This window comes from Canis aureus, chromosome 4 (genome assembly GCF_053574225.1).
Source record: "Canis aureus isolate CA01 chromosome 4, VMU_Caureus_v.1.0, whole genome shotgun sequence".
In the NCBI taxonomy this organism is placed as follows: domain Eukaryota; kingdom Metazoa; phylum Chordata; class Mammalia; order Carnivora; family Canidae; genus Canis; species Canis aureus.
In genome coordinates, this window is record NC_135614.1 from 20983682 (window position 1) to 21008135 (window position 24454).

Below are 24454 nucleotides of genomic sequence, written 5' to 3' on the forward strand. Positions count from 1 at the left end.
AAAAATTTTTTATTTACCTTTTCAGTAGCATATGGACATATGTAGGGTGGTAGTTATAATGAGATCTGCTGATTATATTTACCTGAAAGGTATCCCTGTAGGTAGTTTTTTTAAAACTTGAAATAATAGTTTTTTAAAATTTGAAATATTAAATAGGTTAAAAGTAAAGTCATCTATAATCTTACTAAACTTTTTTTTTTTTAAACTTTCTTGTATAATGTCAGAAGTTGAAAGTTTCCTCACCTGTTTATAGCTTGTTTGCATTCTTCTTGATGTTTGTATGAACTTACTGTATACATGTGCATATAATTTCCATTTTTGCTTAATAACAAAACAACAAAAAACTCTACACACTGGTGACTAACTTGCTTTTTTTCACATTGAACCATTGAACCATTTTCCAGGTCAGTACATTTAGACCTCTCACGTTCATTTTAATGGCTGCATACTCCACTATTATGGATGCACTGTATTTCTACAACCAGTCCCCTATTCCCACAGACATAACAACTGTGTCTGATTTTTTGTTAGCATTGTAATAGGTTAGAGGCTGTAATGAATGGTAAGGAAGTAGGTAGCATTACTACTTTAAAAAAAAAAAGTAGAGAAGAAAACTTCCTTTGCCATAGTCACTAAATGAAATTTAATAAAAACACTGTCAAAAGTTGAGAGGACCAAAATTGATACTTTTTCTCTGATCTTTTTGCCATGTGTATATCTGAATTCTTTGTTTTTAAAGAAGAAACAGCATTGAAGCATTATTTGGGGGGAAAAACACACACACAAAATCCAGCAACTCAGCATTCATGAGCAACTCTATACTATACCAGTATGTGCCTGTGCAGTGGAAGGAAAACAATTTTGGTAAGGAAATAAAACTTTAGCTTTAAACTTCCAACAGGTTGATATTTATAATGAATGATAAATGAACAACTTTTAATATTGTGTTTGACAGTGCCTTTTAGTTTTTAAAAGAAGTCACCATATCTTTGGTATCTTTAATTTCAACTTTTATTTTTTCTTAAAAACAAAAACAAAAACAAAAAAACAAAAACAACAAACCCTGAATTTGCAGCCAACAAAAAATTAGATATATTCTCAGGTGTGTATTTCTTCTGACTTTATTAAAAAAAACCCTGTTAACATTTATTAGAGATGGTTATGGGTTGACTTTTTCCTTCAAGGGGCAAGTTCACTAATTGCTGAGTTTATGCATATTACAGCAGCAATCCTTTTGTAGGTGTGTGTTGCAACCATCTAGATGCTTTGAGATGCTCATGTATTTTTTAATTTATATATGGGGGACTATCATTGGTAGTTTTTTGGTTAAACCTAAACGTGACATGTATTATACTTATTTCTTTACTGTAATCTTTTTTCTGCCTTTTGCATTATATAGGAAATCTATCCCGGACAGTTCCAACCATCTCTCTGTCACAAATTCATAGCCTTGTCAGATAAGGAAGGAAAACTACTTCGGAACTATACTCAGAACATAGATACACTGGAACAGGTTGCAGGAATCCAAAGGATAATTCAGTGTCATGGTTAGTAACCTCAGAGTTGATTTCTTTTATTTAGTTTTATAGGAAAAAATAGGATTAGAAAGTAGGCTGCTTTCCTGAAATGGAAATTTAGTCATGTTATCTGATTAGTTGTAGATAAGTTTTAAAAAATGGGGTGCAAAAAAATTAAACCAGAATTATTGGCCTTGATACTTAATTGTACAAAATATCAGCTTAATGTCCTATTGTGTTTCAAAAGGTTTAGTGGTTGTATTCCATTAAATTCTTCTAAATAACCTCCTTTGATTACAAAAGTAATACTAACTCATGTAAGAAAAATATGACCTGTTTAGTTTATGAAACCAAAGGAATGGGGTAATTCAGATGTATAGAATTTAGATATTTAGAAGACTTTCCAATCTAAAACAACAAGTAGGAGCAGACCATTTTCTTACGTTTTTTTATGTATAACTGTTAATTAAGCTAAGGTCATACAATTACAACCTTCCAACTCTGCAGATTTTAACTTTCAAGGAATTGGTTTATTTCATTGAAAGACTATCTTTAGGAAGTGTCACTATGTCAACATCTCAATAATTGAGGATTGGATTCTGTCTGTATTTTAATTATTTATCCCTGAGTTTCCCCTGTGGAGTGTCAATTCTCTTTTCTGGTGTCAAACTTTATAATCTTTGTGGTATGTTTAAAGAAATAGAAATCTTTTTTAGCGGTGCATGTGTTGTTTTTTAGGTTCCTTTGCAACAGCATCTTGCCTGATTTGTAAATACAAAGTAGACTGTGAAGCTGTACGAGGAGATATTTTTAATCAGGTAATTTATCACCTGTATTTTAGAAATTGTGCATATCTGTGATCTGTTTCTTCTTTTGCTTTCACATTTTTCTTATTTATTTTTTTTTCTGAAAGTTTGTGATACAGAAAGATCCAGGAAGATAATGTTAGCATTGCGAATTCTGATGATCTATACGAGAACCTTTTAATCCCTTAAGTTGAAAACATTGCTCTATAAATAATGTCTCTAAAATGATGAAATTGGCTTCTTAATATCTAAGTTAAAAGCCCAAATCATAAGTGAAGTGTTGGATATATTAGAGTTTCTCAAAAAAAAAAAAAAAAAAAAAAAGTCTCTCTTACTTTCCCTTTTTAGTGCCTGTCAGATTCTGAATCTTAAATTTAGTTTTTGGTAATCCTTTAAAATATTTAAAAAGTTATTATAAAAGGTATTTCATGTATGATCACTGTCCCCAAAACACAAATTCAGGAAAATAATGACAGAGAATAAAAATCATCCCGATATAAATTACATGTGCTTAGCTGTATATATAGTTAATTATACATAATTATGAGTGGAGAATAGCATATTAAAAAGGGATAATTTCTTACGTTTTTTAAAGGATTAAGTCCTGTGCATACGTATATACAGATGCTTGATCTGCTGTGGACTCTTAAATATCAAATGTAGGTGTCTTCCTGGACATTATAATAGCTACATACTCAGATATTAACATCTTTGTATTTGATCGTATGTTGATAAAGTCATTTGGCATTGCCATTGAGACTTGTATCCAGTTTTCCCTACTACTTATCCACAGCTTTTCTGTTTTCTTCGATAATTTTTTTCCCCTAAGTATTTAAGTACACGGCCCTTTTTCATATGCTTCCACACTTCAGCTTGAAAACACATCTTTTTTTTATGTGGGAATTCTAGTTTTTTAAGTTTTTAATTTTAATTCTACTGTAGTTAACATACAGTATTAGTTTCAGGTGTACAATATAGTGATTCAGCTTGATAATTTTGAAATGTGTTCTTGCGAAGTGTGTAAATGTTGACTATTTCTAACTTGGGCTTCCCCCCTCCCCCCAATCTCAACCAAAATCTGGAACACGTAGGTGGTTCCTCGTTGTCCTAGGTGCCCAGCTGATGAGCCACTTGCTATCATGAAACCAGAGATTGTCTTTTTTGGTGAAAATTTACCAGAGCAGTTTCATAGAGCCATGAAGTATGACAAAGACGAAGTTGATCTCCTCATTGTAATTGGGTCTTCCCTGAAAGTAAGACCAGTAGCACTAATTCCAAGTAAGTAGCTGATGATTTTTAGAGAATATTTCTGTATAGATGGCCATAGGTTGTGGGGTTTGTACAGTGGACCCAATGATCTTATTCTCTTTCAGGTTAAAGAGTGGTGAAGAGCCAAACTTTACTTTTTAGGTGATACTCAACATTCACGAAGATTGGTTAATATGACATTTTGATGTAGGGGGTGTGGGAGAGGCTTATCAAAGCAGAAGTAATGTCAAGTTGTGATGTATATGAAAAATTAAGACAAAGGGAAATAGTTCAACTTTTAGCAGAATGTATTTTTTATATGACAGGAGTTAGCTTCAGCTAATTCACCTATGCTTAGGAAACAGTCCTTAATTTTTGTTATTTCTAGTCTTAGATTATAGTTTATCTTTCAAATTTAGTTGATATTAGGTTTAATAAGTTCAAATGTATAGCTAGATATGAATGTAATCTATAGAATTGTAATATGTTAGAGAATTTGGGGGCTCAATATAGTCTTGTTTTTATAAGAATAACAGTCATGTTTTAGGGCGCCTGGGTGGCTCGGTTGGTTGGGCATCTGACGCTTGATTTCAGCTCAGAACATGATCTCCGGGTCATGAGGTCTGGTCCTGTATCAGGTTCTGTGCTGGGTGTGGAGCCTGCTTAGGATTCTCTGTCTCACAAAAGTAACAGTCATGCCTTGTCCTAAACATTGTATGTGGGGGATGCTTGGGTGCCTCAGTGGTTGAGCATCTGCCTTCGGCTCAGGATGTGATCTCAGAGTTCAGGGATTGAATCCTGCATTGGGCTCTTGTATGGAGCTTGCTTTTCCTCCTCCTGCCTATGTCTTTCTGCCTTTCCCTGTGTTTTTCATAAATAAATAAATAAAACCTTCAAAAAGAAATCATTGTATGTGGATCAGTTTTACCTATAAGGGTGTTTGTATATGAAAATGCTCAAATACAATTTTAAGTCCTGTTTACTCTCAGGAATATTTAACATGTACTCTCATTTCTTTTCTCCCTCTAGTGAGGAAGCAAGGGGAGAGGAAGTTAGAGGGGACTAATTCATTAACATCAGGTGTGCCCTAAAGATGAGAGAAGAGAGGAGAGAGAGAATATTGAACTTTTAAGGATTTTATTATTTTAGAGCATGTGAGAGCAGAAGGAAGGAACAGGAGGAGGGAGAAGGAGGGGAAAAAGAATCTCAAGCAGACACCTGTGCTAAGTGCAGAGACCCACATGGACTGATCTCCGATCCGGAGATGACCACCTGAGCCAAAACCAAGAGTTGGATGCTTAACTGACTGCGCCACCCAGAATATCAAACTCTTAATCAGAGAATTAAATTAGAATCCTACACGAGCAATCATAGAGCCAGAGCAAACAGTTGGAAGAAACAGGAGTTCAGCTCTACAATTCTGTATCTTTTCCCTACCAATATGTAATGGCTTTATCAGTTTCAGTCGTTTCCCCAAAAGAGCTGTGAAATTCTTTGTCAGAATATAGGATAATTTGTAATGAAATTTAATGAATAAACTCCTTCATTTTTGAGTATTTTTTTTCTCTTTAAAGGTAAGCAATTTTTTTTTTAAGCAGAGAAATTTTTAAAAGATTTTTATTTATTTATTCATGAGAGACAGAGAGAAGCAGAGACACAGGCAGAGGGAGAAGCAGGCTCCACGCAGGGAGCCTAACATGGGACTCCATCCTGGGTCTCCAGCATCACACCCTGAGCTGCAGGTGGCACTAAACCGCTGCGCCACTGGGGCTGCCTGAGAAATTCTTTTTTTTTTTTTTTTTCAAGATTTTATTTATTTACCCATGAGAGACCCAGAGAGAGAGAGGCAGAGACATAGGCAGAGGGAGAAGCTGGCTCTGTGCAGGAAGCCCCATGTGGGACTCAATCCAGGGACTCCAGGATCACACCCTGGTCCACAGGCAGGCACTAAACCGCTGAGCCCCCTAGGCGTCCCGAAAATCTTAAAAGCTTTCTGTGGGGCAGTATAATAGTGTGTTGCTAATAGGCAAAGGTGTAATTTTTTAAAGATGTAAGATACAGGTATATAATAGTGGAAAATAGACTTAAATGAATTTCCACATGCTAGATCAGGAGCTGTTTTGATAGAAAAGCTCTTGGCACATAGTGATATTCTTTTTCCTTTTTTTTTTTTTCCTCTGAATTCAAGAGCTTTTCTATGCGCTTGACAACCTTGAAAAAGTACTGTTATCTCTATTATGTAGACAAGGAAAGTGAGGTACAGGGTAGAAGAGTCTGAGAAGATTGCTCAGAAATAATCAGGTGATGGGAAACAGGACCTGAAATTTTATGAAGATGCTTAACTAATGTTTATTTGATATCTTGATAAAATGTGATTGCTTGGTTGAGTAGTAGTGGTGCATTTCTTTTTTCATTATAGGGAGCATGTTAGATTCTTGTGTAAAACATCTGTTGTGGCTTTCTTAAGTTAGCTTCCTTCCCTTTTTCTAATGTATCTTTCATCTTTCTTTTAGGTTCCATACCCCATGAAGTGCCTCAGATATTAATAAATAGAGAACCTTTGCCTCATCTGCATTTTGATGTAGAGCTTCTTGGAGACTGTGATGTCATAATAAATGAATTATGTCATAGGTTAGGTGGTGAATATGCCAAACTTTGCTGCAACCCTGTAAAGCTTTCAGAAATCACTGAAAAGCCTCCACGAACACAAAAAGAGTTGGCTCATTTGTCAGAGTTGCCACCCACACCTCTTAATATTTCAGAAGACTCCAGTTCACCGGAAAGAACTTCACCACCAGATTCTTCAGTGATTGTTACGCTTTTAGACGAAGCAACTAAGAGTAATGTTGATGATCCCGGTGTGTCCGAATCAAGAGATTGTATGGAAGAAAAATCACAGGAAGGACAGAATTCTATTAGGAACATTGAAAGTGTCACTGAACATCTGGAAAGTCCGGATTTGAAGAATGTTGGCTGTAATACTGGGGAGAAAAATGAAAGAACTTCAGTTGCTGACCCGGTGAGGAAGTGCTGGCCAGCTAGACTTGCAAAGGAGCAGATTAGCAAACGGCTTGATGGTAAGGAAATGCTGAAGGTATAATTATTTTACCGTTTTGAAGGTATACTTATTTTAACAAAATATTTCCAAGATATAAGCAATTTTTGCAAGGTCACTGATAAGGTAGCTTTATTTATAGCTAAATCAACAGTTGTGTTTAGAGAAACTGTAAAATTGGGAATTTAAGCTAGAGAAAGGATAAACAGTGGTATCTTACAATAAACCAAGGGAAGAAATAGTGTGTTTAAGTCTTCTCTGTATCTTGTGTTTCTTCAGGGAATGAGAAGGTAAGCACTGAATTGAGAAGAAAATTGGGAAATCTATTGTGCTCTGCCATTGTCTGGTGAGCTTTAGCTGGTAAAACTGATGACTGAGATTTGGGTATGGTTACCAGAGGGCAGCTGTTTTATTTTATATACATTATTTGATTTTAATCTCAGAGAGGCAGGAACTATTATTACTTAATTGCTGTTGGTGGGGATACTGAAGGCCGTAGGGGTTAAGTACCCTGTGCAAGGTAACAGAACATGGAAGAGCCAAACTGGATTCCAGGTCTATCCTCAGGGCCTGTCCTCTTAACCACTATGCTCTGTTGTCTCAAATCTAGAAAACATCTTTGATCCTTCTCAATAGAATACTAGGAATAACAGGTACCTAGTTTTTTGTTTTAATTGAAATATAGTTAACATGCAAGAGTACCGCATAGAGATTATATACCTTAGGAAATGCCTACATGATAAGTGTAGTACTGTCATCATACAAAGTTACTACAACATTCTACCCTCCCTTCCTCTTTGGCAACCACCAGTTCTCTTTGAGTCTGTTTTGTTTTTTAGATTCCACATATAGAGGAAACCATATGGTATTTGTCTTTCTCTATTTTTTTTCCATTTGAAAGTAGTCATTTATTAACTGACCAGATTACAAAAATAATCATGGCAGATACCTTAGTTCATCTTTCTAATAATAGCCTATTGATCTGGTCTTCCCTGTTGCGAGCATCTCCACTTTCTACAAAATGAGTGGTCTTTTTCTTCATTCCACCGCGTGGAAAAGATAATTTGAAGGGCCATAAAAAGTTTTTCGCTTCTTTGAAACGTTTTCCTACGGTATAGATCTCATGAATCAGATCCTCCATGTAGATGCCATATTTACCAAGAGATTGGGCAATCAATGTGTTATCTGTCAGGGCAATTTGATTCCTGTTGATCTTGCCATAACCACGCTTGTAGATCAATTCATTCACTGACTTCAGGTTTGGGTACCCCCATGCTATATATGCTATAATTCTTAGCATGTTAACTGAAGCCTTGTTGAGCTTAACAAAGGTGCCATTGAAGATCTGGCAAAGGCGAAGAAGCTGCAACACCTTTCGAACCTTTGGGCTCACACCATTGATACCTCTGATCCTGATGACAAATGCCAACTTGGGTTCTGCAGGCACGTAGAAGTTGCCAGCTTTTCTTGCCATCCTCGCCATTTGAATCTGTTCTGTACATCTGCCTGTATTCCTGTGGTAATGCTTAGCTTTTTCATAGATAAGCTTCCTCCTTGCCTTTGGAAGCATCTTTTGGGCAAACTTTTTTCTCAGACGATCTTCAACTCTGCGAAATTCCTTCGCTTTTTCTTAAGGACTTCTGGCACAGCAGGAACCTTCTTCTCTTCTGCACCCTCCGTGGATCCAGCCGGAAAAGAGTTGACTTTGCATGACATCCTCTAGGTCCATCTTTCACAAAAAGCAAGATTTTATTCTTTTTTTTATGGCTGAGTAATATTCTATTGGAGATATATGTGTATATATATATATATATTTTAAGATCTCATCCATTTTTCATGAGACACACAGAGAGAGGAGCAGAGACACAGGCAGAGGGAGAAGCAGGCTCCATGCAGGGAACCTGATGTGAGACTCATCCCAGGACCCCAGGATCACGCCCTGGGCCAAAGGCAGGTGCTAAACTGCTGAGCCACCCAGGCGTCCCTCCATTGGGTATATACAACACATCATCTTTACTCCTTTATTGATGGACATTTAGGATGCTTCCATATCTTGACTGTTGTAAGTAAATACTTAAGTGAACATAGAGGTACACAGATCTTTTCAAATTAGCTTTTTGCTTTTTTTTAATTTTGAGAGAAAGCATGAGCAGCAGGGTCAGGGACAGAGGGCTGAGCAGAGAGCCTGACGTGGGGGTCAATCCCGGAACTCAAGGATCATGACCCAAGTTGAAGGCAGAGTTTAACAGACTGAGCCATCCAGGTGCCCCATGTGTTTTGCTTTCTTTGAAGGAAAATACCCAGAAGTAGAATGGCTGGATTTATTTTTATTTCTAGGTTTCTGTTTCTGACTTTTTTTTTTTTTTTTTAAAGATTTTATTTATTCATTCATGAGAGATACAGGCAGAGGGAGAAGCAGGCTCCATGCACCGGGAGCCCGACGTGGGATTCGATCCCGGGTCTCCAGGACCGCGCCCTGGGCCAAAGGCAGGCACCAAACCACTGAGCCACCCAGGGATCCCAGCCACCCAGGGATCCCTGTTTCTGACTTTTTAAGGAACTTCCATATTGTTTTCCATAGTGGCTGCACCAATGTACATTCCCACCAGCTGTTCACGAGGGTCCCTTTTTTTCCATATTTGTGCCAACACTTGATATTTCTTGTCTTTTTGATAATAGCCATTCTGTCAAGTGTTAGGTCATCTCATTGAGGTTTCATTCTGCATTTCCCTGATGGTTAGTCATGTTGAGCATCTTCATGTGTCTGTTGGCCATCTGTATATTATTGTCTTTGGGAAAAATGTCTATTTGGAGTCTCTGTCCATTTTTTCTTAAGATTTTATTTTTAAATAATCTCTACACCCAGTATGGGGCTCACACTCAACAGCCCTGAGATCAAGAGTCACATTTTCCACCGACTGAGCAAGCTAGGTGCCCCTATTCCAGGCCTCTGCCCATTTTTTAATCCAGTTGGGTGTTTTTTATAGGAGTTTTTGTAGAATCTGGATGTTTACCTTTACTTGGACCTGTCATTTGCCAAGTATCTTCTCCCAGTCAGTAGGTTTCCTTCATGTGTAAAATTTTAGTTTGATGTAGTCCCAGTTTTGTTTTGCTTTTTTTAAAGATTGTATTTATTCATGAGAGACACAGAGAAGCAGAGACATAGGCAGAGGGAGAGAAGCAGGCTCCATGCAGGAGCCCCATGCGGGACTCGATCTTGGAACTCTGAGATCACGACCTGAGCTGAAGGCAGATGCTCAGCCACTGAGCCACCTAGGCATCGCAGTGTAGTTCGTTTTAATTTTCAGGTCTTTCATGTATTTTGTGTTTATTTTTGTGTGTGGTGGTATGAAATGGTTGAGTTTCATTCAGTGTGGAGCTTTCTAGTTTTCCTAACACCATTGATTGAATAGACTGTCTTTTCCACGTTGCATATTCTTGCCACCTTTGTCATAAATTAATTGACCAATAAGTCTGGGTTTATTTCTGGGCTCTGTCTTCTTTTCCGTAGATTTATGTGTTTTATTTTTGTGCTAATACCATACAGTTTTGATTACTGTAGCTTTGTAGAATAGTTTGAAATCAAGGAGCATGATCCCTCCTGTTTTGTTCCTTGTCAAAATTGCTTTGGCTGTTTGGGGTCATTGTTCCATACCCATTGTTCCAGTTCTGTGAAAAATGGTACTGGTATTTTGATAGGGATTGCATTGAATCTATAGATTATTTTGGATAATAATATATGTTACTGGGATCCCTGGGTGGCGCAGCGGTTTGGCGCCTGCCTTTGGCCCAGGGCGCGATCCTGGAGACCCGGGATCGAATCCCACGTCGGGCTCCCGGTGCATGGAGCCTGCTTCTCCCTCTGCCTGTGTCTCTGCGCCTCTCTCTCTCTCTCTCTCTCTCTCTCTCTGTGACTATCATAAATAAATAAAAAAATTTAAAAAAATGTTACTAAAAAAATGTTACTAATAAAATGTGAACATTTTAATAGTAACAATTACAATGTGTTTAAATTTGTGTTTTCTTCAGTTTCTTTTCATCAGTGTCTTACAGTTCTCAGAATATAGGTCTTTTACCTCCTTGGTTAAAATTATTTCTAGGTCTTTTAGTCTTTGATGGCAGCTATAAATAGGATTGCTTAATTTCCCCTTCTGCTACTTCATTATTAGTGTATAGAAAGACAACACACACACACACAAAAAGACAACACCTAGGGACTGGGCAGCCCCGGCAGCCCCGGTGGCCCAGCAGTTTGGCGCCACCTTCGGCCAGGGTGTGATCCTAGAGTCCCATGTCGGGCTCCCTGCTTGGAGCCTGCTTCTCCCTCTGCCTGTCTCTCTCTCTCTTTTTCTCGGTCTCTCATGAATAAATAAATAAAATCTTAAAAAAAAAAACCACACATAGGAACTCTATACCAAGTAGTAGGGTGAAAAATCCTATTAAAAAAAATTATAAAAAAAAAAAAATTCTTAGGGCACCTGGGTGGTTCAGTGGTTGAGCATCTATCTGCCTTTGGCTCAGGCCAGGATCCCTGGGTCCTGGGATCGAGTTTCACATGAGGCTCCCTGTGGAGGGCAGCCAGGGTGGCTCAGCGGTTTAGCGCCACCTTTGGCCCACGGCGTGCTCCTGGAGTCCCGGGACCAAGTCCCACGTTGGGCTCCCTGCATGAAGCCTACTTCTCCCTTTGCCTATGTCTCTGTGTGTCTCATGAATAAATAAAATCTTTAAAAATTCTTAGACATAACAATCTTGTACAACTTAAAACATTTCTATCCCATTCCATTTACAATATATGGTATAAACTGACATTTTATGTCAATATATTACTACTTGTTCTAATTATTTGTTTATTTGAATAAGCCATTGTGCCTTTTCCATACCAGGCAGGCTGTTTTAAGTTCTGGATATACAGTGATCAGTCTTTTAATGTTTGTGTATAATTATAAAAATAGCTGATTAAACAAAATAGATCTTAAGAACTATAGATGCTACTTGGAGGGGATTATATAGAAGGTTTTCCAAAACCTAACTTATGACTTTGGTCTTGAACAGTAAGTAAGGAGTTAAAATAGGGGACATCTTCCCAGGAGAAACTAGGCAAAGCATAATTCCACCCTCCTCCCCTGTATTCTCTCTCTCTCTCTAAAATAAATTTTTAGAAAAATGGGAATAGGGCACCTGGGTGGCTCATTGGTTGAGGTCTGCCTTTGGCTCAGGTTGTGATCCCAGGGTCCTGGGATAGAGTCCTGTATCAGGTTCCCCACAGGAAGCCTGCTTTTTCCCGGTCTCTGCCTCTCTCTGTGTGTCTCTCATGAATAAATTTAAATCTTAAAAAGAGAATAAAATAGCATTCACTTCAGCATTGTGAGAATTTAAAAAGGTAACATGTAGAGTGTAAAATTCCAGCTGTTAGAAACGAATTACCACAGTAGTCCTTAAATTTTTTACTGTGATTTTTCTGTTGGTAAGATCAAGGCTGAAAAGAAAGTGGGAGCGTATATGAGGCAAACTTTAATAAATCTGTCTTGATGGTTCCCAAGAAGAGGCAGAACCAAACAGAGATTCAAGGGCTGAGAAATAATGTTCATCAAAGGGGCTAACGCAGAATGAAAATAATATTTTAGGGCAACTGGGTGACTCAGTGGTTGAGCATCTGTATGCTTTTGGCTCAGGTTGTAATCCTGCTGTCCTGGGATCGAGTCCCACGGGGAGCCTGCTTCTCCCTCTGTCTGTATGTCTCTGCCTCACTCTTTGTCTCTCTCGTGAATAAATAAAATCTTAAGCATTTTTTAGAAGCATGGGCCGGGATCCCTGGGTGGCGCAGCGGTTTGGCGCCTGCCTTTGGCCCAGGGCGCAATCCTGGAGACCTGGGATCGAATCCCACGTCGGGCTCCCGGTGCATGGGGCCTGCTTCTCCCTCTACCTATGTCTGCCTCTCTCTCTCTCTCTCTCTGTGTGACTATCATAAATAAATAAAAATTAAAAAAAAAAAAAACTTAAAAAAAATTGAAGCATGGGCCAAAAACTATAGAAAAGTGGACACAGCCATGTGCAAGGACCCCTTAAAAGAATGTTAAGAAATTCCAGACAGGTTTTTCTGTTAGCAGCTAGAATACAGGTACTCTTATCCAATCATGGAAATTAATATTAAGTAGCTTAGAAAACTGAAGAGTACTGTGTATTCTTTGAAAATAGAAGGAAACGTGGTTTTCACACTGTAATTTGTGATGTAGTGGAATGTGAAATCAATTTTGTGGATTCATATCAGGATTTTTATACACCCATATTAGGTTGTTGTAAAGTGAGAACCTGGGTCATGATCTTACAAAGTTTGAAAGCCATTTTAAAGAGAAACCTAGGTATATCTTCAGATAAGATCTACTTCAGATCAATTATTAGCAGCCAGGCTTTTGTGAATCCTTCTGGCATATGGTGCAATAAATATGACATTTATTATAAGAAACAGAGGAGTTAGAAGTTACTCTTTCTTATGAATTCAAAGGTAGAAAACATTTCACCATTAATATATTTATTTTTAAAAGATTTTATTTATTCATGAAACACACACACAGAGGCAGAGAGACACAGGCAGAGGGAGAAGCAGGCTCCGTGCAGGGAGCCTGATGCAGGACTCAATCTGGGTCTCCAGGATCATGCCCTGGGCTGAAGGTGGCGCTAAACCGCTGAGCCACTGGGCTGCCCTCACCATTAATATTTAAAGTTCCTACTAACAGGTGCTGTTAACCTGGACCCATAGCTTAGGGGAGAGAGAATTGTCCTTACCAACAAAGGTCACATCTTAAACTGTGAATGCAAATTTGAGAGGGAATTGGGGTTTAACATCCAATGCTAGATCAGTGTTTCTCATACTTGAATATGTCTAGGATTCAGATTCAGTAGGTGGGTGGTGGGGTTTGAGAGTCTAACTTTTCCTGTGATGCCATTGCTGCAAACTACACGTTTAAATAGGTGGTGAAGCCATTATGGAATCAAACCTTTTAATTCTAGGTTCATAAAGTTAAATAAAAATAATGAAGGTGTCTTGAAGATAGAATACGGGCGTTAGAGAAGTTCTATTCAGTGAACATGAATTGAGTAATGTAGGCCGGCCTTGATATTTTAGGTCATGAGATCTGTTCAGAGGATTTGATTAAGTAACCCTTCATTGAACATAGTTCTTTACTTTTCCAGAGGAGGAAATTGAGGCATAGAGCTTAATTCCCCAAATTTATAAAGCTGGTTGGTGGCAGAACTAAGATTTGCAGCTAGGAGTGAGCACTTAGCAGCTTGTTTTTGAAGAACGCTACAGTAATAAGCCCCCTTGTAATGATGCTCAGGTTTAAAAGGCAGAGCTGGAACCTATAATCAGACTGTCTTAAAAAACTGGGAGTAACTTACCATTTCACTTTTATTACTGTATTTCAGGTAACCAGTATCTCTTTTTACCACCAAATCGTTACATTTTCCATGGCGCTGAGGTATATTCAGACTCTGAAGATGACGTCTTATCCTCTAGTTCTTGTGGCAGTAACAGTGATAGTGGAACCTGCCAGAGTCCAAGTTTAGAAGAACACTTGGAGGATGAAAGTGAGATTGAAGAATTTTACAATGGTTTGGAAGATGAAGCTGATGTCAATGAGAGAGCTGGAGGAACTGGATTTGGAATTGATGGAGGTGATCAAGAGGCAGTCAATGAAGCTATATCCATGAAACAGGAAGCAACAGATACTAACTATCCATCAAACAAATCATAATGTAGTAATTGTCCAGGTACAGGAATTGTTCCACCAGCATTAGGAATTTCAGCATGTCAAAATGAATGTTTACTTGTGAATTCAACAGAGCAAGGAAACCAGAAAGGTGTAATATTTATAGACTGGTAAAATAGATTGTTTTTTCATGGATAATTTTTAACTTCTTATTTCTGTACTTGTACACTCAACACTAACTTTTTTTAAAAGAAGGGTACTAAGTATCTTTAATCACATGTTGGTCAAGACTTTTCTTTTAAAGGTTCATTTGTATGATACATCCATATGTATATATAATTTTGTTCTTGCCTAGTGAATTTCAACATTTTAAAGTTTTCAAAAAGCCATTGGAATGTTAAATTAATGTAAAGGGAACAGCTTATCTAGACCAAAGAATGGTATTTTCACACTTTTCTTTGTAACATTGAATGGTTTGAACTCCTTAAATGTCTGTTCTGCTAAACTTTTGATTCTTTATTAGCACACAATTACCTATTTTTAAACACTGGCATTTTCCAAAACTTGTGGCAGCTAACTTTTTAAAAATTTCATGACATGCAGTATGTATAGAGGGAAGTCAACAATATGTGGGAGAGCACTTAGTTGTCCTTGCTTTTTAAAGTAAGACTTGGTGCTAAGAGTTTCAGGAATACTGTATTGTTGAAGATGGCTTTTGTACTTCCTGTGGACATGTAGTAATGTCTATATTGGCTCCTAAAACTAAGCTGAAAAAAAATAAATGCTTTGGAAATGTTTCAATTGCTTTAGAAACAATAGTCCCTGCCTGGGTACCCTTAGTTTCAAGAATATTTGCCCTTGTTTAAATACCTATCACTGTGGTAGAGCTTGCATTGCTTCTTTCCCACAAGTATTAAACTGCCCATATGTGAATATGCAAAGCCTTTATGAATCTATAATAATGGTACTTCATCTGGGGAGAGTGTAATATTTTGGACCGCTGCTTTTCTTTTCCCTTAATGAGGAGAGCAACAGGCCACTGATTACGGTTCCAAAGTACTGAGATGTTAATTATAACTCAGCCAGTAAGTACATGTCTCCTGTTGGGAGGATTTGTGTAATAGACATCAAACTGCTAGCCTGGTATTATGAAGATGAACATGGTAATAACTTTTAATAGAATAGTTAATAAATGAAACTAGTTCCTATAACATCTTTATTTAAAAGCTTAGCCTGCCTTAAAACTAGAGATCAAACTTTGTCAACTGCAGAAGCTTCTTAGCCTTTCAAAAAAAAGTTCATACTTTATAAAATTGCACAGAGCAATTTTCCACACCTTCCCCCACATTACTCCCACATTATAAAGTATTCTTCCTAATGTTGCTTTAGTATTTATTACAGTTTTAAAAAAGGGTTTGAAATATAGCTGTTCTTTAAGGATAAAATATCCAGCCAGGACCATTACTGCCAGAGAGAAAAATTTTATTGAATGGCCATTATTTCCCTACTTTGAAGATGTTTCAATCTGAATTTATTTGGCTACACTAAAGAATGCAGTATATTTAGTTTTCCATTTGCATGATGTGTGTTTGTGCTATAGATGATATTTTAAATTGAAAAATTTGTTTTAAATTATTTTTACAGTGAAGACTGTTTTCAGCTCTTTTTATATTGTACATAGTCTTTTATGTAATCTACTGGCATATGTTTTGTAGACTGTTTAATGACTGGATATCTTCCTCCAACTTTTGAAATACAAAACCAGTGTTTTATACTTGTACACTGTTTTAAAAAGTCTATTAAAATTGTCATTTGACTTTTTTGTTAAATTACATCGCTCAAGGTATAAAATTTTAAAGAGAATTTGTACAGCTTTGAGGGCCATATTAAGATGCTTCTCACATTTTTTCATTCTACTTATGAGTCTAACCAGAATAATAAGCAAACACTGATACTGCAGATTGTAGGAGTTGTGTCCTCCCCAAAAGTTTCAAAACTAATATTTCAATATTAAGCCCCAAGAGCCTTTGTTAGGTGAAAGAGAGGCAAGGCAAGGCCCGAACTTGACATATGAAAGACCGGACATAGGCTTAGCACTTTGGGATTGGGGAGACAAGCATAGTGGAATCGTAGTGAACTCGAGTTTATGTGCTATAAAAGCTGTGAAAGTCTAATGCTTCATGGATAAGACAAGTTTTTTAATACACAGGAAGGTGTGGACAAAAAAATGGAGACCACATTTGGTATGAAGTTTTCAAGGCTGATCTGCAACCTTAGTCCATCAAGTTCGAGTGACAACGTACTGTTAAAACAGCCAGGGACATGCCCCTTCGAAAGTATATGTAATGAATAAAACCTTGACTGGCAGTTTCCTTATCTCAGGACTCTTGCCTTCCTCACCAGTGTACTTTTTTTTTTTTTTTAAGATTTTATTTATTTAGTCATGAGTGACACAGAGAGGCAGAGACACAGGCAGAGGGAGAAGCAGGCTCCATGCAAGGAGCCAGATGTGGGACTCCATCCCGGGTCTCCAGGATCACACCCTGGGCTGCAGGCGGCGCCAAACTGCTGCGCCACCGGGGCTTCCCACCAGTGAACTTTTGAAGTGAATTTTAAAGTAGTACTCTGCCCTGGTATGTCCGGTTATCACTAGAACTACCTGTAAAATCTCGTCCTCAGATATAAAAATAAGGAACAGTGACTTCATTCGCTATATGCAAAAAATGGGAAGGCAGTTTATACCTTGAAAGGTGGTGGTGGTCATTTTAAGTAGTTAAGTATTTGTTCTTAATTTTTATTTGAAAGAAGTCTTAACTCCTAGACTTGTAACCTCGAAGGGGAGTGTGTATAGTATGCACACCATAAGCTCTCCTCAGAAATGAACAAAGTCTAAAGTCTTAAGCTAGGGTGTTTCCAGAAATACAGAGGAAAAGTCTAATGACCTCTCCTACCCCAACCATAGTTGCCTGGGCATCACCCCTTAGAACATTTAATTAGCGTAAGTAGGCCTGTGCATAGTTTTAAAAAAAGGTATTTCCAGGGGATTCAAAGGTATAGCAAGGGTTGAGAGAAAAACAAAAAACAGGAGTTCCCTTCTTCATGTAACATTCCATTCCAGGGGGGGCAGCTGGCCTCACTGGAAGGTAGACTTCCAGGAAACAGACTACTCTCCATTCGTCTCTAGAAGTAGTTCACCAATTAGCAAACATTGGCAAGAATAGCTACTGAAATAGGGTGAATTCCTTAGTGTAAACCTCCATAAGGAGTATGGATGGCTAAAGTGCAAAAGAAAATGGGGAGTTGGGAAGTGGCTGTGAACAGGAACATCTGCCCTTGCTCTCAGCTTGCCATTCGCTCTTCAAGGCAAAGACTGCCCTATTATACTTAGAAGACTTGTTAAACTAAATGCGGTAAAAACCAAATGTAAGAAAAGCCAGGACTTAACTGAATCCAGGAGCTACAAACACATAATCGCTCTTACTAGATCTGAATGGAAGCCAGATATTTTCTCGTTTACAGTCAACTCCATTATAGTCCTTACAATTTAGTGAACTCAGTATTTTGCTTACCTTTTAATCTACAAAGCTCAAGATATTTTTGCTATTTTTTAAACTAGGCTCCACACCCATTGTGGAGTCCACTGCAGAGCTGGAACTCGAGACCCTGAGATCAAGGCTTGAAACTGGGCCACCCAGGCACCCCTCTTGCTATTTTTTAAAGGAAATAACTTGAACACTCTTAAATGGTATTTTAGTTTTCCACCATTAATCTTATTTTTTTTTTCATTAATCTCCTTATTAATGCTACTTACTGTATGTCTGCAGCAACAGAGGGAGGAGAAGAGTATCAGACTTACCTAAATTAAGCCTTGTACTGTTGTGCTTCTGGATAAGAAGCCAGGTTCTTGTTAAAATATTTGTTCAATGAAATCCATCTGTATTAATCCAAAGTGGCTATTTCACAGATCAGCTACATAAGCATAGACATTACTAAAGAGAAAAATCATATGACACATACACATTCATGTGTTTTCAATGTGAACAATCACTACCGTCAAGAAATGGATGCACAGGGAAACAGTATAAAAAAGTGAGTTTTCAGAGGGAGACTGTTACTTTGTGCTCAATTATCATATGTGAGAATACTGTTAAGGGCTTCCATCTATATGAAGAGATACCTATGGCTTACTACTGGGAGTTCTTAAGTTAAATTGAAAAGTATAGGTCCAAAATCCCTTCTCCAAAAACCTTGGGCTCATTTGCATTTTGGGATTATGAATGTTTATGAAATTTTTATTTTTAAAATTTTGTTATTTTTTTTTAGAGATTTTAATTTATTCATGAGAGACACACAGAGAGAGGCAGAGACACCAGCAGAGGGAGACGCAGGTTCCATGCAAGGAGTCTGGTGTGGGCCTCAGTCTGGGGTCTCTAGGATCACGCCCTGGGCTGAAGGTGGTGCTAAACCACTTAGCCACCTGGGCTGCTCCTGAATGTTAATGAAATTTTTAAAGCGCCCTACCGAGTCTGAGGAGCACCTAAGCTCAAACACTAAGAAGTAAAGCAAACCTAGTAATACCACAGTAAAAAGTACAAATAGTCCCATATAATATAAAAGCCTCAACAATTCAAGTTTTGCTGCAAAATGAGATATGCAAACTATTTTCAGAGGAGTTATGGACTCTGGAATATAGCTAAGAAAATTGGAGACCTCTGTAAAATAAATTCTGTGTGGGAACAGAAATAATCCAAAATTTAAAAGACCTTTCCTTGAGACATTGAGGAATCTGGAATTTTCTATGAGAACCACTGAAAGGTTAAATATTAAACCAATAAATCTTTATTACTTAAACATTTCACGGCATTTTAAAAAATAAATTTAAAAAATAAATATTTGCATTATAGCAGAAAGTCACATGTGTTGCATCAACTCACTGTTACAGTTCATCACAAGAGATAACTAAGCATCAGCACCATAAAAATCGTGTTAAGATTTGTTTCTAAAAATTCAAGGAAATCATTCTAAAGCATTGAAAATTCTGAAATAAATACCAACCTGCAGCATCAGTAGTTTTTGGAAGCTATAAGCCAGCAGTTGGTTCTCCTAGTAGCCAGTTTCTATTCTTGGCAGCTATAGGACTTTTTTCCAGTACTAAATATTAAGCTTTCTGATAACCTCCCATTTATCAGTAGCATCTCCAGGTTCACAAAAGCAAAGAACTACAAGTTATTTAGATAATTCCTATCTGTAATTTAGATTTGCACAAGGATATTTATTCTAGTAAAAAAGCAAAAACTGTGTTTCATCATGCTAATTTTTTGCTTTTATAGATTCTCAATAAGATTTAATCATAATTATTAAACCTTTTAAATGTCAGCTCAGTTCAATTACAACCATAGAAACTGTACTGGTATCAGAACATAACTATTTTATTACAAAACTTAACATTATTTACAAAATGAAAAAATAATTGAATGACTATTGCAGGCCAAAGATAAAGGTTTTTCACTCAGTGATTGAAAATTAAGCAACATTTCCATGCATTCACACACCAGATCATTTGTGAAATATGCAAACTCTTAAAATTCATGTTAGTAAAACTTCAATGTATTCACAATACTTGTATGTTTATTGGAAGATGGCAAAAAAAAATCCATGGTTCTGTACATTAAGTCTAATATTAACACAGTTTGTTCATTTTCCTTTAATATTTTTTGGCTTTCATGAATACTCATAGCATTGAACATTTTGCAAGTAAGGATTATTATAATAAGTACCTCTGTCACCTTGCTGAATTCATCACCACAAGAAAAACACAAATAATTAGTTTAATGCTTTTGCAATAAACTGATTAGTTATTTCCAAAGTTATATTAAACTGAAGCCTTCATTATGATCAATTGCTTGAATCAGCTTAGAGCGTAGAGTTTCTTTTTCGGTGTATTTTGGAAGATCCAGAAGATTAAAACAGGTATGGGAAACTGGGAGATATTCCTCACCACCTCCTGTTGACTGGATGACTAGTTTTAGACTCTTCATACCAAGAATAGGTATTCGATCACTACCTGTCAAAAATACTACCAAGAAAAAAAATCATTCAGCCAACCACTTTTATCAAAACAGTGTGGAGTACCAAGGTACTTAGTACTATCACCATGGCAAACCTTTACATTAATTTTTGTTTTTAAAAAGATTTTATTTATTCATGAGACACAGGCAGAGAGGCAGGCAAAAGGAGAAGCAGGCTCCCAGTGGGGGAGCCTGATGCAGGACCAGATCCCAGGACCCTGGGATCAAGCCCTGAAGCCAGAGGCAGACACTCAACCACTGTACCATCCAGGCATCCCTACATTAACATGTAATGTGGAAGCCTAACCAGATTTATGGAAGCATGATTTGAGACATACTAATTATGCATCCATACAATATTTTTTCTTTAAAAGTGTAATCTTAATGTTAGCACTTAAAAAATGTTTGATGAATAAATGACTATTATTCTTGACAAAACATTTGAGAGCCATTCTTTTGGGAATAGCCATTTAGTCTATATATCAAATACAAAATGTAGGTTTGATTATTATTCCCCTTTTAATGTGTTTTTGGGCATTTTTGAACAAAAATTTATAATGGACAGCCAAAACTCAAATCACTTGAATGACGTGTCATTCTTAGAATATACAAAATAATCTAAGATTCACATTTCAACTGTCAAAAAGGGATTGACCAAAAGATTCTTGGCGATAGCAGGAATATCAAAGGGAGTGTCATTTCCTGATGAATGGATAAAGATGTGGTGTATACACACAATGTAATATTATTCAGCCATTTTAAAAAATGAAATCTTACTTTCAAAGACATGCATGGAGCTAGAGAGTATTATGTTAAGCGAAATAAGTCAGAGAATGACAAACCACATGATCTCACTCATATGTGGAATTTAGGAAAGAAAACAGATGAATATATGGGAAAGGGGGAAAGAAAAAGGAGAGAGGAAAACAAGCCCTAAGTGACTCTTAATAGAGAACTGAGGGTTGGAAGGGAAGCGGGTGAGGGATGGGCTAAATGGGTTATGGGTATTGAGGAGGGCACTTGTTTTGATGAACACCAAGAATTGTATGTAAGTGATGAAGCACTGAGTTCTACTCTCGAAACCAATATTGAGCTGTACGTTAACTAACAAAATTTAAGTAAAAAAACCCCCCACACACAGGGAGTGTTATTTCAATTAGAACCCACATCTGACAGATGAAAGACACATAGAAATTAGGATATAAATAAGTACTAAGTCCTAGAAAAAGTTCTATTTTCTACAGAAATCCCCAAAGTTTTGATATGGAAGCCAAAAGAAAAAAAAGGAAAAAAGCTATCCTCTAAAGATCTTTTTAGAAATTCTACAAGGAATTACAACCCCAATTGATTGTAATCAGTGTTACAGTTTGTTTTCATTTGAAAGAACCAATTTTATTTGAGGCAAATTGAATGTAGCTTTCAAAACAAAACATAATAATGCAAATCAAAAATTCACTCAAATTGAAAATTAACAACAGTACCTTGGAATAATACTATAAGGAAAGAACCTTATCCAACAAACTGAATCAACTAATCTCCTATGAAAATAAGTTTAATAGTTAATTCAATTTCCCATAAAACAAAGTACAGTTAGAAATACTTACACAGAAATTGTTTTTTCTTTTCCAATGGTAATTCATGAAATACTTCCCAAAAAATTTTTATCGTTGGATGCTCTGCCCAATACTCCCCTTTGTATTCTGTATTCTAAAACAACATAATCTTTCATTAATATTAAGTGATGTTAGTTTTGTCTTGTATCTGACAGATTTTCTTGGTAGTCAAGTGTCTATAATGGCCCTGAATGATCTGTCTCCTGCTTGCTTGTGTAGCCCCTCCCACAGTGTATAGGCCTGACTATGTAATCATTAAGATACTGTGGGTAGGAGAAATACATGACTTCTGAGGCTAAATCATAAAACACTCTGTGGCTTCAACCTCTTTTTGACCATTCACTCTGGGGAGAGCCAGGTGCTATTTCAAGAGGACAATTATAGAGCCCTATGGAGGGATCTTTGTGGTGAGACACTAGGCTTTTAGTCAATAATCTTGTGAGTGAGCCATCCTAAAAGGGTATCTATCCTTAATCAAGCCTTCTGATGACTAAAGCACCAATCAGTATCTTGACTGCAACCTCATGAGAGACTGCTAAGTTAAAAGCACCCAGCTAAAGCCTTCCTGAAATTCTAACTCACAGAAAGCGAGAAAATAAATGTTCACTGCTACTTTTAAGCCATTGAATTTTTAAAAACATTACACTTTTTTTTTTTTTTTGTTTTGTTTTAATTTCATGACAGACAGAGAGGCATAGACATAGGCAGAGGGAGAAGCAGGGTTCCTCTAGGGAACCTGATGCAGGACTGGATCACCAGACCCTGGGATCATGCCCTGGGCTGAAGGCAGATGCTCAACCACTGAGCCACCAGGTGTCCCTTAAGCCACTAAACTTTGGGGTAATCTGCAGCAATGGAGCTAGGGTACTTCTCTTTAAAAAATATACTAGCATTAAGAGAAAAGTTGTGGTAGAGAGAAGCACATTAGTAAATCTTAAACTGTAAAGTGCTCTCTAAAATTCAGCCACTGGGGCGCCTGGGTGGCTCAGTCGGTTAAGTGCCTGCCTTCAGCTCAGGTCATGATCCCAGGGTCCTGGGGTTGATTCGCATCAGGATTCTAGCTCAGGGGGGAGCCTGTTTCTCCCTCTCTTTCTGCTCCCCAACCCTCGCTCCTGCTCTAATAAATAAAAAATCTTTATACAATAAAATCCAGCCACAGTTGGCCTTAACTTTTAGTTCTTAACAAGAACCTTCCAGCATTAGGGCCCTTGGACACACTGTTCCCTGAACCTAGACCTATTTTAGATATATCCATCCTCCTTCTTGCTTTGTTCATCAGGCTAATTTCTACTTATCCTTTAGGACTCAGGTTAAATGTCACCAAATTCACTCATGATTCATTCAACACAGTTTTAGTCAAAATCTGGAGCCCTTGGGGAAACTGCAGTGTACAAAGTCCTTACTTACCCTGTAGAGACTACCATCTACTCAGAGGCTTTCCCAGATTTGTGTATAAGTTCCTCTTTATATACTATTCACTGAACACTCTTCCTTTGTATTCATCAGAGTTTTTTTTTTTTTTTTAAGATTATTTATTCGTGAGAGACACAGAAGGAGAGAGAGAGGCAGAGACACAGGCAGAGGGAGAAGCAGGCTCCATGCAGGGAGCCTAATGTGGGACTCGATCCCAGGTCTCCAGGATCACGCCCCGGGCTGAAGGCGGCGCTAAACCGCTGAGCCACCGGGGCTGCCCTCATCAGAGTTAAATTATTTCATGTCTACCATATTACAGGGCAAAAATCACATTTCAATCTTATTTATTGAGGTCTCTCTAATGTCTTGCATGTTACTAAGTATCTGTAGGGGCTCAATAAGTATTTGCTGCTAATGGCCTTCTTAAATTTTGGGCTATTTGTAGCCATGATTATCTCAATAACTAATCTCTTAAAATCTACAAAATATTTGCTATTTATTTGTAAACAGGTTTGGAGAAAATGGCTGAAATTCTAGCAACCAGTTAATGGATTAATGAATATGAATTATAGTCTGTGAGCATGTTAGTAGGGAATGAAAGAAGGATGGCTAAAGTTTTTTTCCTTTTTATTTTTATTTTATTTTTTTTTAATTTTTATTTTTTTTAAATTTTTATTTATTTATGATAGTCACAGAGAGAGAAAGAGAGGCAGAGACACAGGCAGAGAGAAGCAGGCTCCATGCACCGGGAGCCCGACGTGGGAATCGATCCTGGGTCTCCAGGATCGCACCCTAGGCCAAAGGCAGGCGCCAAACCGCTGCGCCACCCAGGGATTCCAGTTTTTTTCCTTTTTAAAAAAAACTTCTAAATGCTTCTGGGGAAATATGTACACAGTCCTGATGAAAGAAAGCATTTAAAATCACAAATCATAATTACTGAAATTAAAATGAATCACATATACAAGGGAAGAAATCAAATATACTAAGTACACTAAATAACTAAACCATCTTACTGAATATTTCTA

At 37.4% G+C, this 24454-nt stretch overlaps 2 protein-coding genes and 1 pseudogene across 19 annotated transcripts in view; 1 reads left to right on the plus strand and 2 right to left on the minus strand.

Moving 5' to 3' along the window:
• SIRT1 (sirtuin 1) overlaps positions 1-16711 on the plus strand; it is a 32470-nt gene extending 15759 nt beyond the window's left edge. For 2 of the 4 annotated variants that reach the window (XM_077894719.1, XM_077894721.1), the window contains exons 5-9: positions 1400-1547; positions 2256-2335; positions 3415-3601; positions 6085-6648; positions 14052-16151. In XM_077894719.1, the coding sequence (XP_077750845.1) occupies positions 1400-1547; positions 2256-2335; positions 3415-3601; positions 6085-6648; positions 14052-14380 (1308 nt within the window). In that variant the 3' untranslated portion in view covers positions 14381-16151. Of the gene's footprint in view, positions 1-739; positions 865-1399; positions 1548-2255; positions 2336-3414; positions 3602-6084; positions 6649-14051; positions 16152-16544 lie in introns of those variants that run through there. The other 2 variants (XM_077894720.1, XM_077894722.1) reach the window with 2 other exon arrangements.
• Positions 3862-12530, minus strand: LOC144312267 (large ribosomal subunit protein uL30 pseudogene; annotated as a pseudogene).
• A 2440-nt stretch (positions 16712-19151) lies between the features above and the next one.
• HERC4 (HECT and RLD domain containing E3 ubiquitin protein ligase 4) overlaps positions 19152-24454 on the minus strand; it is a 137451-nt gene continuing 132148 nt past the window's right edge. For all 15 annotated transcript variants that reach the window (XM_077894705.1, XM_077894711.1, XM_077894703.1 and 12 more), the window contains 2 exons: positions 22008-22110; positions 19152-20411 (listed from right to left, as the gene is read on the minus strand). In XM_077894705.1, coding sequence (XP_077750831.1) covers positions 20203-20411; positions 22008-22110 — 312 coding nt within the window. In that variant the 3' untranslated portion in view covers positions 19152-20202. The remainder of the gene's footprint in view (positions 20412-22007; positions 22111-24454) is intronic.